Source organism: Macrosteles quadrilineatus, unplaced genomic scaffold, assembly GCF_028750875.1.
Source record: "Macrosteles quadrilineatus isolate MER2022 unplaced genomic scaffold, UCM_ALF_1.0 Scaffold_3__2_contigs__length_128488019, whole genome shotgun sequence".
Lineage (NCBI taxonomy): Eukaryota > Metazoa > Arthropoda > Insecta > Hemiptera > Cicadellidae > Macrosteles > Macrosteles quadrilineatus.
The window spans coordinates 9,434,251-9,453,818 of NW_026542596.1; the positions used below are offsets into that span (position 1 = coordinate 9,434,251).

The 19,568-nt window shown below is 36.4% G+C and overlaps 1 protein-coding gene across 1 annotated transcript; it reads right to left on the reverse strand.

Moving 5' to 3' along the window:
- Positions 1–10,028: 10,028 nt before the first annotated feature.
- On the reverse strand, positions 10,029–10,856 carry LOC128988545 (ubiquitin-conjugating enzyme E2 Z-like). The gene has a single exon (XM_054409930.1). It carries the CDS (start codon positions 10,854–10,856, stop codon positions 10,029–10,031), a length of 828 nt encoding a protein of 275 aa, XP_054265905.1.
- Positions 10,857–19,568: the final 8,712 nt, after the last annotated feature.

Genomic DNA, 19,568 nt, shown 5'->3' on the forward strand with positions numbered 1-19,568 from the left:
ACCCCTATTTGGGGGTTGGGGCGAATTTCAAAATAGTCCCAAAAAGTAATGTGTATCGAAGGTCGTTTGAATATATGCAAAGGTTTACAAACTAACTAGGGGGGACTATTATGGGACACCCGGTATAACAAGCTGCTTTGAACACGTCCTTTGGATTTTGATTTCTGTTGTTGTTTACATACAACTAAATCGCTCGCATGTTATATAAGGACGATTTTAAGACAATTCTTCTTGATAAGCTAAGAATCGCAACCAATCGTTTGTTGCTCAAGACCTAACCCAAATAACGTTTTGCATGTTTAATAAGTTTAAAATAAATATTTTAAGGTAGTGAGACGTAACAATAAAACTCAACAGTTTAGTTGTACTTAGATTAGACTTATGTAAGTCAAAGTTTAAAGTTTGATATAAATCATTTAATTCGCCATTGCGTGAGACGTATTCAAATTACGAGTTTCTTTAAGTAAAAGAACGGACATGAAATCAATGTTTTGATTCAGATTCCTATTGGCAAACTCGAGATAAATTATTTATAACTATAAAAAATAGGCAGTAAAGCTTACCTGAATAAGCAAGCATTGTACTTATTTAGGCCGAATCATCGTCTGCTCTATCCATTGTCTCGGCGAGTCTCCTGCCAAAAGCGGTTATAGTTAGTATGATACTTATTTGAGAGGAAACATGCATTATGGACGTTTGTACTAGTGCGAATTAAACGTTCGCAATAACATCCACATTTCTAAAACAATTTACAAGATAACTTTCATTTTCATTTAAACAATGTTTTCTTACATAGCAACATGCTTTGAAAATGTTAAGTAGGATATAACAAACCAGTAATCATGATTATCAAAACAAACTCTAAATTTGCAGGACAGAAACTCTCCCGAAAATCATATAGGATGATAGACCAAGTTTAATCCCTTGGGTAGTGCTGTTTTTTACTTTCTCCCCCTATACCATAGTATGGAGAAAGTATTGTTTTCGTCAAAATTTTCGAGTTTGAGCTTTGAGTGGATATATTCGTTTTGGAGTGGTTTTCGAAGTGGTGTGTGTGTGTGTGTGTCTGGATGTGTACAGAGCTAGGGACTACACCTGTGGTCCGATTTCGATGAAATTTTGTATGTAGGTTTCTAATCCATGGTATCTCTCGGCGTTTTTTTCATTTTTTTGAACTTTTTATTTTTAATGGGGATTTTACAATAAAAACCCATAAAAAACGGAAAAATCGGATTTTCTCAAAAATGGCCCGAACGATTTTGATAAAAATTTAGTATGTTGTAGCCCTTAAAATTCTGAACAATGCCATTTCTGTAAAAATTACGGTTCAAAAGTTATTGTAAATTATGTTATTTTCCCATAAAAACCCAATAAAATAACAGAAAATCGGATTTTCCCAAAAATGGCCCGAAGATTTTTGATAAAAATTTAGTATGTTATAGTCCTTAAATTCTGAACAAAATTGTACAAATCCCATTTCCGTATATTTACTCTCACCGCTTACACATGATAAAGGTTGTTGACAAACTTATGGGAGAAAGTATGTGTCAGAATGCTGAAACCGTTTATTATTGGCTCGTAAGATGTTACATTGTTCATTATCCATCCAGTATAACTATCGCGGCTTCTCCATTTCTCTGGAATGTTATGTCATACTTTTCTATTTCCATCCATGACTTGTCCGTTCTTCCATCACGTATCCGCTTTGTTTATATTTTAATCGAGTGAGTCATTCTGGAATCTCATGGAGAATTCCAGTCAGGTTGTTTAAATTAGAACGAAACTATATTTATGACATGAATGATTAGTTAATCAATGCCAGCTGATATGAGAGTTCCTAGATAGTTTGTATTTTCTGAGAAAATGCCAAGGTTTTTATTGTGTGATTATCAAGTTATATAGTTATAAATTAATTCGTTTATAAAACATCAGTTTGAAATACTCCCTTATGTTTTAGCTAACCCGCCATGTTAAACTTCCCTATCCCAATCGTGATGTATAATACTTCTTTAGTTCACGAGTGATGTAAAGTTGAAAAAACTCACTCGGTGAGGTAATGAAACCCATTTAAATAACATTGAGTGCTTAACTTAAAAAATATACCTCCATGGAGCCAACGATGTTCAACGCTAGAAATCAGCTGTGTGCTTGAATTTTATTGTTGTGCTTTGAAGAATTTTCCTAACCTAGCTTTTCACACTGCCTTACATGGGCTCAACACGTGGTCTAATTTTACTAGTTCTTAAAATTATTACGGGAATACACGAAGACAAAAGCCGTTGAACTTTGTTTGGCATATAGTTGGATTTTATTCGCGTTTATTACTCACTCTGTGGACTGGAAATGTCTGATAATAACCAGCGATTCGAGATTCGCAATGTTTGTTTATAAACTCGTTGATTCATTTGCAAACCGAATTATCTTGTCTGTTGTCTCAAACAACCAGCAGCGCCTCAGCGAGTAGTATTATTGTGCACAAACTAATAATTTTCAGTATTGCTTTAATATTCAACTACCAACTAATTTAAGTACTGGTTAGCATTGCTAATTTACATGCATTCGTCGGTAGTGTGTACACCATGAAGGTTTCCATGTGTGAGGCGTTTAAGCTGAACCCGTAGATGAAACATACTCTGTTATAGAATAATTAATTACCCAACTACACCAGCAGAGTACAACATACACTAGGTGAAACCCGTCGACATTGACGGTTCCAATTTTCACGCAAAATCAGCTAACTACCATACAAAATGCGGTTGATGAATTCGTTGGATACAATATTTCCGGTTCTTTCATCGGCAACGGGTCGCCCAAAAGGTTTTCTGAATCTGACGTATCTTTTAATAATCTACTAGTGTACCTGTTGCTCGAATTCGAGCAATTGCGAAGCATTACAGGCGTTAATTTAAAACGAATAACGGTCATAAATTCCGATCACTTTATACAAGTCGACTCAAAGTTTTTTTTAAGTTTTCTACAAATGTTTCCCACTCATAGCCGCATTAGGTTCTCTATAATTATGATTATAAATGAAGAAAAAAAACAATACAGTATTTCTATTTCTTCTACTTGGTTGTGTTCTTCGACTTTCTTATGTTTCCATTGTTTGCAAATCGGCTCTTTCAATGATTCCTCAAGAAATGTAGCACAGGGTTAATTCAGTTTTATTTTTAGTAGGCGTATATCAAATTGTCCAGGATTTCTCGCTTTTTCCATTGTAATAATTACACAAACTTAAGCATCGTCCACAGATGCAATACGCCAAAGAATTTGCCATTGTAAGAAAAACCATTGCAAATACAGTACTTCATTTTGACAAATTCAGTAAATCACAATTTAAATATTAACAGCTGTTTCATTAAAAAGTAGTGTAATATTATACACTAGCTGTAACCCGCGGGCTTTGCCCCGTTTAACTTCTTAATTTTCAAGATTATCTCGTTCGCATGGCTCAATCACGTCCTGGTTGAAGTTTGTTCGCTACGCTCACTCCCCTTTAGGTTGGAGCTCGTTCGCTACGCTCACTCACCTTTAGGTTGGAGCTCGTTCGCTACGCTCACTCACCTTTAGGTTGGAGCTCGTTCGCTGCGCTCACTTGCCTTCAGGTTAGCTCGTTCGCTACGCTAACTCGCCTCCAGGTTGAAGTTCGTTCGCTACGCTCACTCACCTTTTGGTTGCAAATTAGCTGTTGTCATAAATTATGTAAATGTAAAAGAAATAATAGTGCTGCACCCTGTTGGTAATCCTTGTAACTTTAATGCTATTGAACATCATAAAACAGAACCAACTTGTTTAATTGAAACAGCTGTTAAGATTCAATAATTCCATTTCTCATAAGGTTAACATGGGAAACTCCAGAGCCACTGGGGCGGAGCCCGAAAGGATTTTTGAAAAAAGAATATGCCTATATGTTAATCGGGAATGTGAGCTATCATCATGCCAAATTTCAGCCCATTCCGACCAGTATTTTTCGCGTTCACTTGTCACAAACATACATCCATACATCCATACATCCAAACTTTCTCATTTATAATATTAGTAGGATAGGATATGGTCATGATGTAAACAAATCTACTGAGGGGACTTTAAATGCCTCTGGGGCAGAGCCCCAAGGGAATTTACCACATTTCTCTTTTGATGGCTCATCTACAGACCAAGCTCTTTCTTTAGAGACCCCTACCAAGTTTCTACGCCCAGCCGTTCTTTGAAATTAGCTGTGACAAAAGTCCGCCCCCCCCCATAAGAATAACATGGGATGGGAATTTAAAGGCCACTGGGGCATAGCCCCAAGGGAATTTACCACATTTCTCTTTTGATTGCTCATCTACAGACCAAGCCCTTACTTTAGAGACCCCTACCGAGTTTCTACGCCCAGCAGTTCTCTCAAATTAGCTGTCACAAAGAAAAACAGTTTCAAATTAATATATAGATTTTGTAATGATGTATATTTTAACAGTGTATCTTTTAATATTGTAAATAAATTCATGTATTTAAACTGTGTTATTGGTTCTTTCTCCTTTGAAGACCCGCTGTGAAAGTTTTTAGGAAGAGCCCGGGCTCTTTTCGCACCGTCCTGGGAGGGACCTTGGAGGTCCGGGCGCTTTTCAAGCGTCTGCCTGAGTTTTTGGGCTCTTTTCATGTGCGCCCGTTCCTCCTGGCTCATGAGCTTAGTTCATGTTAAAGCTTCTTTCATCACAAGGGAAATGAAGGAAATATGAAATTATTGGGCCTGTCGTGTCGTAGAGGGAGTTAATATTACTGGTTCCGTATCTTTAAAAATCTTCATATTGTATTTGGATCTTATCAGTAAATTGCCATCTTTGATTGTAAACCATACAGAAATTTGATCAGTAAAGGCAGATTAATTTTGTTTATTTGATAAAAAAATATAGGGTTTTATTGTCCAGAAAGGAGTAACTTTCTTACTTCGGACGGATCAACCCTCAAACTGTGCAATTATTAAACCTAAGAGTATATAAAATATCCCAAAATAAAACAATTTCGAATTATGTGCAGAGTCTACATTAATCATGCATAGATAAAAGAGCAATAATTATCACTATCTAGTCGTGGTAATAGAGCTGGACAGTTGCCGATAGGTTGGCAGGCCTGACTGACAATAGAGTTGGCAACAGTGTCTATGATTCAGTGTAGGCAGCTTAACAGCTGTGAGTCACAAGTCACAACTAAAGGCCTTTCTATGCAAAGAAACTGAGTGGTCTTTTTAATAAGAGGTTAGGCTAGGTTGTTACATTTGTAATATTGCCAAACAAGGTAATATACACAAAAACCGAAGTTGTGAACTTGTGTGATTTGTTATAGGGAAAGATTTACAAGAATAAGTAATTGTATACTTGTGCCTAGAGTCCCAGAGATGGGTAATTTGGAAACATTTTACCGCCTTTTTCATAATCGAAACCAGGCTAACCAGCCGTGCCGTGGGTGAGCAATTTATGGTGACTTTTTAAGTGCATTTGTTTTACTCTTTGGTTTTTGATTATAGTACTAAGGACTTACGACTATTTACGAATAGGCCATTATTTTCGGCAAAAGTTATGGTAAAATTATAAAAATTAAATAGGACACATCAAAACACACTTTGAAATTGTCTTCAGCGAAATAAGGATGACAGTTCCATCACGATGTATGGTCTACAGTATGTTGAATCTACAGTAGGCTATTTTTAAACTCTACTCCGATTCCTCCAGAGAAAATCCGAAGAATTTTCATTAGCGTTATTTATTTCAAACCATAGGAAAAACTTACCATAAAAAAACACAACCATTGGAATCACTAAAGGAGGGATGTTTCATTTCCTTTGATATTCGATATGATTAATTCCGATTTTCACAACACACAACGCAACTTCCACGGATAATGTAGTTACTGTATTCGGCACGGTTCCCTACAACATAGCAATGCCGGCAATGGTGGGTATTGAGCCAAATATGCGTCATATTTCTACGGACGGGTGCTCGCATGATGTATGGGGTGGACATCCTGACCAACGGGCGTAGTCGAGTCGTCAGCCGTGCTACCCGCGACGGTTTAACACGTGATTCTTCAAAAACCCGAGATATGACATTTTATTAGGGGTGCGCACATATTAGATCAATGTACTTTAATACTTTACTTTGAAATGGCGACCATACGAATGTAGGTATTTGCCAAGTATGAATGGAGATGAGTGTAGGATGAGTGGCGCTATCTTGTAGTCTTGTTAGTGATTAAGGCCGACATATTCATTAGACACAGCTGTTAAAGAGCCCATACAGCCAATGGCAACTAAGGGCCCCACAGTTTATAGTGGAATACGAACCATATTTTTTGCCTTGTAATTAACGAATTGGTGTAATTATCAGAATAGTACCGCGGATAGTCAGTACTCACTAGTGCGGACGTTAATCCACACCAGGGGATATCGCATCCAATCCTCGGTGCATGCCTATAAATATCCACAATTCGTGACCTCCTAGTAGCTGGATCTGGATTACAGGACTATTGGCCAATGTTCGCTGGTTATCGTCTCAACAATGTGACTAATACCGGACACCAAACCAATATGCAGGCTTCATAAGGAAATACCTAAGGGGTGCACCAAATGTCATATCTCGGTTACTTTTCATTGGATTTTCAATGTTGAGGTGTATTGACGTTTGTCTTAAAATTCTTAATAAAAAAGTTTCCTTCTTTCTTAAGATTCACGGTTTTCAAGTTACGAGAGCACGCCCCGTGGTCGAAAAATCGACTAAAAGTATGTTTTGTGCAAACTTCTCTATTTTCACCCCACACTGTAAATAAAACATGTGATTGGAATGTCTTCTATTTGTTTTGATTTTCTGTTTATATTTTGTTGTTATTTCGTCATCACCATAGCAACCCATAAGACCCATGTTAATTTTTTTAAATTTCAAATTCATTTTTTGTGCTTATTTTTGAGCCTATTTTAATTTATAAAGGGATTCTGCACACCTACAGGAAAACAGCTTTCTAACGGTATGCGTAGATTTTCCCTACGATACACACGAGCTGAGAAAAAAGGTTTTAAAGAAACATGCTTGCCTATTAATATATAGATAAACATGTGATTGGAGTTTCTTCCATTTGTTTTCATTTTCTGTTTATATTTCGTTGTTATTTCGTCACCAGCATAGCAACGCATAAGATCCATGTAAATTTTTTCAAATTTTTAAACTCATTTTTTGCGCTTATCTTTGAGCCTATTTAAATTTATAAAGGGATTCTGCACACCTACAGGAAAATAGCTTTCTAACGGTATGCGTAGATTTTCCCTACGATGCACACGAGCTGAGAAAAAAGGTTTTAAAGAAACATGCTTGCCTATTAATATATAGATAGATATACAAAAATTTAATATGGCAACAAAGTAGGCCTATAGTGTGAGAACGCGAAAATCGAATTTGCGATTACACAGAAAATCGTCATCACTGGTTCATATGTTCCTATGCTTTGGGGAAAAAACTATTGGCATATATAACTTTATTATTTCACGAATCCATATCAAAGATAGCATTGGCATTTTTACAGTTGAACGATTTAAGATCAAGTGTATATTTCCCTCATTACAACAAAAATAAAACTATTAAACGTAAGTTTTTCGCAATGAATCGAAGTTTTAATCGCGTGCAGACAATTAATTACGCGTCCAAAAACTATTTTTGAGTACACAATACAAAATAGAAAAAAATAATATTTCCATTGTGTAGTCTATTTGAAAGTGCATAATGTTTTGTCGTTAAAAATGGGATGTCTTTAAGAAAACTCTCTAAGTATAGCCAAGTATGCTCGCTTTCAAATCCAAAGATTGATGATTCGATCAAGGGCGGGATTTGTTAATGAGTCAACGTGAGTACCAAAACCAGGGTTTGAGCCGTTTCCCTACAAATACGTGATCAACTGGAGTTACAAAGACAAAAATTAAGGAAAATTTCCATATAAAGTGCTCTCAGTCATCGACATAATTAATTATGTTTTGTGATAAGTAGATATAAGACGTTAAAAGAATCATTTCCACTATAATCATACAGTGTTCTGTCCGCACTAATCCAATGAATATCGATTAATTTTCATAAATATCAAGTATTTGGTATAATTTTGGGTTAGGTTTTCATTTTATACATAATCACAGTATCTTAAATATCCACGAAACACAAAGAAAGTAAATAGTAAATACTTACATGCACTATCGCATCGTGGCCGTCAGGAAAACATCCTGCGAAAAAACCGAGAATTAAATCAACTCCAACAAGTATTCAACAGCCAGAAACAGGTGGCTCTTAGAAACTTACCGATTTACAAAAGATGGTAGAGCATTTCGGTCCAGCGGGAGCAATAATGATACGACACAACGCGCGGTGGCGCGAAAAACTAATACAGAAATAGCCTTCGCACTACGGCGCTCACAGGGCACTGTCGCCACCAGTGATGGGGCTTAAATAGCAACTAGTCACTATATAGTTTTGCGACTGATGGCGTCATGGGGTCATTAAACAAAGAAATGAGGAAGAGGGGAAGTTTTAGGTTCAGGAAGCAAAAGTAAACTACATCCTCAAAAAATATAATGATCGATTGACAAAGAAATGAAGGCTCAACACTAATAAGGGCAGCTAGTGATAAGAGACCACTCAATTTGTGTGAGAAGATTCAATGTAATGAGAAATGATGAGGATACTCACGTAGAGAAAGTAAATATATCTAATTAAAATTCATATTCATAGCCCCAGGATTGCGTTAATATGACAAATAGTGGTTAAACATACCTCGTCAGACAATCCTTAACATGTAGTATCGAAATTAATTGCTACATATGTTTCGGTGGCTATTTAAGCATCTCCGCCATCGTCAGGCAAACAAAAGGATCCACTTGATGTGTCGTCAGAATAAATAAAACACACATTTTACACCAAACATAAAAAACTATAGTGAGGAAGGGACACAATTAGAACACAGCTCTCTAGATACGATCTTTCCTTTGTATCTTATCTTTACGGACCTGCGCTGTAGACACTTATAGTTTCCTCGCTTCATAAGCCGTATATTAAGCATCCCCGCCTCGTTCCTTTTTATGAATACATTTAACACATACATGTTAATATTACTGCCAGTTGTAAACCATTTCAGCAATTGCCATGGATGATATTTTATAGTCATACATTTGTTTATACTTGTGAAATAATTTCAATTCATTGGTACTGCTGTGGTGTTTATCTACAAAGAATATGTTGGTTGACCAGGTAGACATGGTAGGTTTTTTAGTGAGCTCAATCACAATTTGTATTTGTTAAAGACCAGTTTCTCATTACTAAACTAAGTATTAGTAGGCCTACTTTTAAATCTAAAATAAGTTTTGAATGAGAACAACAAATACAACGGAAATACAGATATCTAAAGATCAAAATAAAAAGTTCGCTTGACTAACGACTGCCTAATCTGATACGTTTTAAATTCCTCTAGATTCTGGCCCAAAATCATCGTCCACATAACTTCAGGCCAGGTCAATCAATTTAATAAAATGCGTTTTTTTTGGTGGGGTTTGAACACGGGGACTCAGGGACCGAGATCCTGCGCTCTACCATGAGACTTAATAATATGTATATTGCCTAAGGAATCTTGAAATGAATTTGAAAGTTTACTTTTACAGAACTTAAAAATGGATATCTTAAGTGGTCTAGAACAAAGACTGCATTCACGTCAAGCTCCCTCCAACAAAACCAAAATCATGAAGCTTTTTGAGAATATAAGAAGAGTTCCATTCACATAGGTATAGTACAATATTAAAAATGTAGGGATTGAGAGATGCCTCAAAATGCATATTCCTGATAAAAAGGTTACAAGAAAGTGAGAGGGCATGTAAATTGTATAAAATGGTTGGATTATTAATGACTCCACCCTTTAAAAAGAAAATGGAAAAACATAGGCTACCATGATAAAACACAAAAATACATCTCTTAGTATTTTACAAAAGTTTCAATTTTCATTATCCTTTATTCACACAAAGTTTTTAATAGTTAGTCAGAATCATCTATAACTATAATTTCTGGATTTTTATACACAGAAATGCCCACAGCGTACTTAACATTAAGTCTTTCACGAATATCCTTCATTCTACGTTTTATCGTGTTGTAGTTAATATTTACTGAGTTGCGAATAAAGCGCAACTCAGCGCATTCTAAACGCTTACCATTATGACAGCATCTTTGTGTGACTGTGCTGTCATAGAACTCATAGTTGTTGAGAAAGTCCTTCTCCATAACTTGAAGTAGGTGTTGTGGAAGGTTAATTGAGTAGTCGTTGTCCAACATTCCTACAACTGCGACTCTGAAGGTTTCATATTGTATGTATACGTTGTACTTGTCCGCTTCTATTAGGTGTTTGCCCTTGTCGTACGTGCCGGGCTCGTTGTAGTACGGCTTCTCGTTCATGATACTCTGGATGGTGACGAGAACGCTTGATATATTCTGAGCGGGAGTCCACTCTGGACCACTCCACGTATTTAAGATGCTGAGGCAGACTTTACCGCTCTCGTAGAAGTTGGGGTTGAATCTGACTGTTCCTCCACCCGTGGTCATCAACTTCACTTTCGGAGGATCAAAAGGATAGTTCGGAGGGAAAAAGACGACAAAGTAGAAGAAACCTCCGCCGTAAGGGGTGTTTTCAGTGCCTTTGATCAAACAATGGAGGTAGTTCATGTCGTCCTCGTCAACTACTGCAGTGACTCCTCGAGGTGGGTCGTTGAGTATCGTGGTAATGTCACGCTTGATTCTCCTCAAGTTCAGAGACGGATTGGCCTCGGTAGGAGTGTTTTGTTTTCTTCGATTAAACGGGTCCCAATCCATAATTATTGTAACTCTGGGGAAATGTTACGATTTGCTAGCACAAGAAGTTTGCACGCGTATTTTGCTCAAGTAATGATTCCAGCTAAATCATTTAGACTGAAAATACGTGTGTTGGATTTGTTATTGATTGTATTTATGTTTCAAAACATATGTTTTTTAAGATTTAAAAATTTTATTAAGCATTCATTGGTCAAGACTTTAGGAGAAATATTTTTGAGCAGAGCGAGCGAAGCTCTTATTCGTCGACTTTTATGCATTTCGTAATACGCAAACTCCTCCTAGACGGCTGAATCAATCGTTTTCAAATTTTGCATGGTGATAAAGACCATATCGGTATAACGCGCACTGCCGTGGACATGGCCGGAAGCAGACTGAATGTTATGTTGTGGTGTGACTTGACTCTGGGCTGTCGTCTGCGTTATCAACAGCTGATACTGGTCTATTGTAGTGACGGAGGAGAGTACGGTATTGAAAATATAATGAGATTCATAGTTGAGTTTTTCATTCAAAATTTGTGTGCTGTCCTTGGTTGCTTGGTTTTTATTTCTTTATATATTTCGAATTCTTCCAGAGTATTTAATAAATTTCCTTTCCCGCAGTAATGAAGGATATCAAACCCGTCATTTATATCTAGCATGTCATGTTTATTGTCGATGATGTTGGGTGAATTTAGATTTTTGCATTTTTAGTTTAGGGGCCGGTCGGTGTTCTTTATACCTGGTTTTAAAAAGGCCTCCTACTATGTCCTACATATGTGCTCGGGCAATCGGCGCATTTTATGCGGTATACACCTGTCTTCTCATACTTATCACCTTGTGGGTGTTTACCTTTAGATATGTTTCGTAGCCGATTGGAAGTTTTAAAAGCCAGTTTGACACCATGTTTACTCAGATCTTTCTTCAGGTAATTGTTTATTTGGTGGTTATACTCGACACAGCAATATGTTATTCTGTTATTTCAAAATAAGGAAACTCTAGTTCAGATGAGCCACTTACCGTTTGGTTTGTTGTACAGCTTAGTTCTTCTTCTTACACGGCATATGTAGGCTATTGTGATTGTGCTATTGCAAAGAAATCGGTCATCTCATTATAAATTTAGGAGCTTGCTTTTCCATCATACTATACTGTAGTATGAAAAGCTAACATATAAAACCAACACATAAAATCATATTAATATCTTGCAGTACCCAGTACCCAGTAGTTACCCAGTATTGGGTTGTTACCCAGTATTAATATCTTGCAGTACCCAGTACCCAGTAGTTACCCAGTATTGGGTTGTTACCCAGTATTAATATCTTGCAGTACCCAGTACCCAGTAGTTACCCAGTATTGGGTTGTTACCCAGTATTAATATCTTGCAGTACCCAGTACCCAGTAGTTACCCAGTATTGGGTTGTTACCCAGTATTAATATCTTGCAGTACCCAGTACCCAGTAGTTACCCAGTATTGGGTTGTTACCCAGTATTAATATCTTGCAGTACCCAGTACCCAGTAGTTACCCAGTATTGGGTTGTTACCCAGTATTAATATCTTGCAGTACCCAGTACCCAGTAGTTACCCAGTATTGGGTTGTTACCCAGTATTAATATCTTGCAGTACCCAGTACCCAGTAGTTACCCAGTATTGGGTTGTTACCCAGTATTAATATCTTGCAGTACCCAGTACCCAGTAGTTACCCAGTATTGGGTTGTTACCCAGTATTAATATCTTGCAGTACCCAGTACCCAGTAGTTACCCAGTATTGGGTTGTTACCCAGTATTAATATCTTGCAGTACCCAGTACCCAGTAGTTACCCAGTATTGGGTTGTTACCCAGTATTAATATCTTGCAGTACCCAGTACCCAGTAGTTACCCAGTATTGGGTTGTTACCCAGTATTAATATCTTGCAGTACCCAGTACCCAGTAGTTACCCAGTATTGGGTTGTTACCCAGTATTAATATCTTGCAGTACCCAGTACCCAGTAGTTACCCAGTATTGGGTTGTTACCCAGTATTAATATCTTGCAGTACCCAGTACCCAGTAGTTACCCAGTATTGGGTTGTTACCCAGTATTAATATCTTGCAGTACCCAGTACCCAGTAGTTACCCAGTATTGGGTTGTTACCCAGTATTAATATCTTGCAGTACCCAGTACCCAGTAGTTACCCAGTATTGGGTTGTTACCCAGTATTAATATCTTGGGTAGTAAACACTACATGAGGCCCACTCAAACGTGTTCTCTCCTATTAAATACTTCTAAAGCTAGTTCAACATGAGATGTATCAAAATGCAATGCAAATGCAAATTATACCAGGGATAAAATATTCTCTTAATAAAAGTCCAAAAAACTGTTACACTTGTCTTCACCAGAACTAGATAGTCCCCTATGCATCGTAATCAATGTTAAACAGAATGTATATAATTTTGCAGAGGAAATCAATCAAAGGTCTAAGGCCAAAGAAGAATATCATTGGCCCAAATATTATATTTAAGAGCGCAGACAACAACAAACGGCACACTGGCGGGAAACCGCAACGTGTCTGCAACAATTTACTCTATTTATACTCGAGAATCGCTACAAAGCCGAGGAGATCTTGAAAGAATTGTTCACGACGAGCAAGATTGTTAAATACCCCCCGCCGTGGCAAACCTGCAGACTAAGCGAATTTCCATTTGCCTGATTGGATTTACACTAAAATGTCTCTTTAAAAATATCACATTTATTCCCTATTTAAATAACATTAGTTTAAAAAGTAAATAGCTGCATCAGGGAGGGTAAAACTGTTTTTTTTTTTTTTTTGTAAAATGTTAATAGTTAGTAAGAAATAAAAACATTTTCCAAATTTGATCAAAATATGATCATAAACAAGCAAACTACAACAGTTTACTTATTCTCCATAAGAACAACATGGGAATTTTAAATTTACAGTTTTTTGGAATTTTCTCCTTAACCATTTGGCGCATAATAACGCTTCAATATATAAATTTATTTTTTTTTAAGCTCTACAAAATGGTTTGGAAAGAAATTGCTAAATTTTAAGTTTTTAGGGTCAAAAATGGGAAAAACCAATTTTTGCCCCATAAAACTCACCATAAACCCCTGTTCCCATAGTCTGATCATGCCGGTTTGCGAACTCGTTCGAATAAACGTAGGTTAACACGTTTGTACCAAATTTCATCAAAATCGGATGATTTTTGCTCGAGTTATCGCGCTAACGGACACATATATAAATATATACAGTATATATATATGAATTTGAACTGATGGTGTTTTTGGTCTATAGGGACCTCAAAACGAAAAAGTAAATCGGTCCCGGGTCCAGGTCTTACCATGAGTACTACGGTAATAGCTTATTCCCTATATGGGAAATTCGCTAAAAACAAAGTTTATTATTATTTTACAATAATTGAGTTTTTAAAGTTACAGCGTATGAAGCCTAGTCTTTTAACTGTGTTAAATTCAGATTTTGTGAATAGTAAATCTGTTAAAGAGTAGAATTGCAAAATAGATTTTAACATTTGATGACATGTGGAATTGTGTTTCCTATAATAGGTTGAGGATGATTATAATACTTTTGATACACTACAGCAAGACAGACAAACTATTTTTTAAATTGTGGTCAGTTGAACATAGGTACTAATAAAGACTAATTTTATTCATATCAAACAGATAGATAAGTTTATTCCAAGCTATAGCGTATTTAATGAGCTCATACCAAGTACATTTTAGCTCCAGTCAATGTAAATGGGATAACACACAGTCAAAGATAATACTAAAATGGAATCTTCTTATACTGTATATAAACGTGACAGGATTTTTTTTATTTTACGATTCTGAATCAACCTCTTGACCGATGTTCATGATCTTTGAGTTGAAAGAAAGATAATTTTGAATGTAAGCTAATATCAAAGCCATAACTTTAATTTAGGGTTTCAGTTTTTTATAAATTAAAACAAGCTTACATAAAATTGTTAAAGAAAAATGCTAGAAAGTAGTAAAAGCTATAATAACTGCTCCTAACTGTAAGCTTTCAAAAGATGTAACAATTTTTAATTTGTTGTCTTAAGTACAGTTATTTGTATTTAAATAATATAAAAAATTATTTAAAATATAAAAAAACTATTATTAACGAAAATACACGGTATCAGCAATCTGACACATACTTTCTCCCATTAGCTTGTCAACAACCTTTATCATGGGTAAGCAATGAGTAACTATGATATCATCACGAGAGTTACATTTTCTTTTGAACCGTAATTTTTACAGGAATGGGGGTTGTACTATTTTGTTTAGAACTATAAATACCACAACAGAAAATTTTCAATCAGAACCAGTTAAAAAATCCATTTTCAGTTATTCGTGGGTTTTATGGGAAAATAACATAAGTTACAGTAACTTGTTAACCGTATTTTTACAGCAATGGGGGGGGAGCGTTGCTCTACGTTGTTAAGAATTAATTATAAGGACCATCACATACTAGTTTCAATCAAAACAGTTTTTTATTAAATACAATTTTCTTTTATTTTATGGGATTTTTAATGGGAAAATAACATGTTACAATAACTTATTTAGAACCGTAATTTTTACAGGAATGGAAGTTCTACAATTTTGTTCAGCATTTAAAGGGCTACAACATACTAAATTTATATCAAAACCGTTTTGGCAATTTTTGAGAAAATTCGATTTATCCTTAATTTTGTAAGGAAATCACCATTGAAAACTAAATTAGAAAAAAAGGAAATACGCCTAGAGATACCATAGATTAGTACCTGTACTATTTTACTAAGAATTAAGTGAATGCACTGTTTTATGTCATAACTCAAACTCAACTCACTTTATTTACCTTTTTACAAACATAGAATAACAAATAAACATATGATAATAATTAATAGAAATTAACAGGTGTTATGAAATAAACTGTTCTCACAACATCCTCCCTTTTAAGTTTGAAAGTTCTTCAACCAGCTTGGTTTGTGTATATTTCTCTTTGGACGGTTGTATGGTTCTGTTTGATGTGTATTCGCTGACAAATTTTGTTCACTGTTTTCCTCTCTTAAATAAGGGGCAAGTTTGAGGTGGAATCGATTTCTTCTCACATTCCTCTTATCAGTTTCAACAATATATGAACGAGGGCTGTCCAGGATTTTCACAATTTTGCCATGTCTTCTAAGGTCCACAATCCAAACTGGGTCTCCTATATGAAGAGGATTGAGAGTTTGCACTTTGTGCCTTCTATCATAGTTGTGTTTGTACTTCTCACGATATGTTTCTTCTCTCCCTTTAAGATCCTTTAGATCTGGTTTTCCACAAAGCAAATGTCCTGTCTGAGGCAATGTGCTCCGTAATCGCCTGTTCATAAGAAGCTGAGAGGGACTGAACCCATTCCAGAGGGGTGTCGTTCGATAGGCTAGAAGCGCTAAATAAGGGTCTTCCACATTTTTCTTTAGAATCATTTTGGCAATTTTGACTGCCGCTCAGGGCCGGTTTAACCCATACGCGAACTACGCGGCCGCATATGGCGCCACGAAAAAGTGGCGCCGTGGCGCCAACGGAACAATTTTTTTTACGTGAACAACGTAATTTTGTTTATTTTCGCTCAGAGTTCAAGTATACCACAATAAAGGCATTTATTCTGTTTGTACCAACAGCACTTGCAAAATGTGTTTATTTGTACAGCACTACAACTCAAGGACTCAATGCCATTTGCAGTTTCGATTTTGTAGTGAGCTGACGCTCGGCAACGTACGGCGCGGTGCCTGTGGGTTTCATTTCACGACTCACTCATGCTCGAGATGAGATAAGCAAGCGCGCAGCGCCAATTGTCACAACAAGAAACTTCCCCCTCCCTTCTGACTCTTATCCTAGAGCATAGCACTACGTTGTATTGCACTCTTTTATGTATTAGCGTATTAGCGTGTATCGGTATCGTAATGGCATTGTTTTGATGATTCATGATTGTTGATAAGTGAATGATTACGAGTGTTTTAAGTTTAATTTATAATAAGCGCATTAAATAAGAAGAAAGTATAAACTGAATAAATGAGTAAAACATCTAGCGAACCGATACTAAGAAAACGATGGTAAAAAAAAGTCTGGCACTTAAAAAGGGTAAGGCGAATTTGGAAGAGTGAACCTGCCGACTAAGCGAATTTCCATTTGCCTGAATTTATTTTCAATTGAATGTATTTAATTAACATTAGGTTTTATGAGTACCTAGGCTTGGTGCTAAAGGGAGGATAAAAAAGTGTGTTTTTAGTAAAATATGAATAACTTTGTATAAAATAAATAAATTGACCAAGTTTGATCAAAATATATCCATAAACAAGCAAACTACAACATTTTACAATATTCTCCATAAGAATAACATGGGAATTTTAAAAAAACATTTTTTTGAATTTTCTCCGTAACCAATAGTTGTACAAAAACACTTTGATACACTAAATTATTTATTTATTTTCCAAGGAAAGATTAAAACAAGCAGCTGATCACAAACGGTAAACATTACGTCATTGCCGTCTCCTATCGTGACGTCATGCTTGACTGACGAGCATTAGTGTGGCCTTGATTACGGCCTGTTTTTTTTAGTGTGGCCTTGGTTTTGCTAAAGTTTATATGATGAGTAAAAGTGTAAAAATGTTAAATTTATGCGAATAATAAACAGTCTTTTATTGCAAGTATTCTTCTAACCTAAACTTATAAAAAAGTTCTTCCCAAAATTATTGGGAAAAAATTCACAAATAAATACGGTCATGTTATGATATTGGTTTGGGGGGGGGGTGTGGTGGGGGGAATCCTAAGTGGCGCTGATTCGGGTGTTCGCTTAACTCTGAAAAATTCCTAGAACCGGCCCTGCTGCCGCTTCAGCCTCTCCATTGCTTTGGGAAAATTTTGGGCTACTTGTTATATGCTTGACATCCGATTCCCAAAATTGAAACGTCTCTCAGCTCAATCTCAGGAGCAAAATGGTTTTCAAAACTTGATGCAAACAGTGGTTTTTGGCAAGTCCCCTTAAATGTAAATTCCCAGGATCTAACTACTTTCCTTACCCCTTTTGGACGTTTTAAATTTCTCAAACTTCCATTTGGAATCACATCAGCACCTGAACATTTTCAAAAATGCATGAACAAAATCTTAGACAACCAGTCAAATGTCGCAGTCCATATGGACGATATTCTGATTTGGGGCAAAACGAAAGAAGAACATGATACAGTTGTTCGGCAAGTACTTGAAAAGCTTAAAAATGTAGGAATGACACTTAACAAAGACAAAACTGAGTTTGGGAAGTCAAGTATTAAATTCCTTGGGCATTTCCTCTCATCCGATGGAATTTCTGTTGATAAGGAAAAGGTTTCCGCCATTCTCAAAATGGACTGCCCAAAAAACGTAAAAGAACTTCAAAGGTTCAATGGGATGGTAAACTTTCTTGGTAAGTTTATTCCTGACAAAGCTAAGATTTTGGCCCCAATGAATTCACTACTTCAAGCTAACGTTCCATGGATATGGGGTCCAGAGCAGGCGAAGGCATTTGATGAAATAAAACTCATTTTGACTAACTCTCCTTGCCTAGCCATTTACAATGTAAATCGGGAAACAATTATCTCCTGTGATGCCTCGCTTCAAGGACTAGGATCAACTCTTTCTCAAGTTCAAGATGATGGTTCTATACGACCAGTATCATTTGCATCCCGAAGCCTTCTTCCTTCTGAAAAAAACTATGCAAACATTGAGAGGGAGGCTACAGCTGTTGCTTGGGCATGTGAAAAGTTTCAAGAATTTATTATTGGCAAGAGAATAACAATACAAACAGATCACAAACCACTACTTCAAATTTTGAAATCCAAACATCTTGATGAATTGTCTCCAAGAATTCAAAGAATTCGATTGCGTCTCATGAGATATGATTTTTCAATTACTTATATTCCTGGAAAGCAGCTTCTAGTTCCTGATGCTCTTTCAAGAGCACCTCTCCCATTTTCACGTACTGATGACCGTGAGTTAGAAGAAGAAACTCAAGCGTTTGTTCAAATGGTTTTGTCGTCCATCGATATAAACGACTGCATAGTTGCTAAAGTATTGGAGGAACAAAATAAAGATCCGACTTTACGTGAACTGAAAAAAATAATCATCCAAGGTTGGCCTTCTAAGACATCATTACGAGATGACCTAAAACCGTATAATTCAGTTGCAGAGGTAGACAGTGACTTTTTTACCGAATACCATGAAATGTTTAGTGGTCTGGGCGTCATTCCTCATCCCTACACAATAGCACTTAAGGATGGCGCAAAACCATACGCAATAACCACTCCTAGGACAGTACCTTTACCCCTAATGTGTCAAGTGAAAAAAGAACTAGAAAGTATGGTACAAAATAATGTAATCACACCAGTTGAGCATGCTACTGAATGGTGCTCAGCAATGGTAGTAGTGCCTAAATCTAATGGAGATGTCCGCATATGTGTTGACTTAACAAAGTTGAATGAACCCATTCCAGAGGGGTGTCGTTCGATAGGCTAGAAGCGCTAAATAAGGGTCTTCCACATTTTTCTTTAGAATCATTTTGGCAATTTTGACTGCCGCTTCAGCCTCCAGACCTTCGAAAAGTGACCAATCTTTTTGCATAAGTTACATGTTGCGCTTTTTGCTGGACATGTGCTTCTTGGATGGGACGGTTTATAACCACACCAGATACATTGCGCTGGGTATTCTTGTTTCTTTTGACGAAACCTATA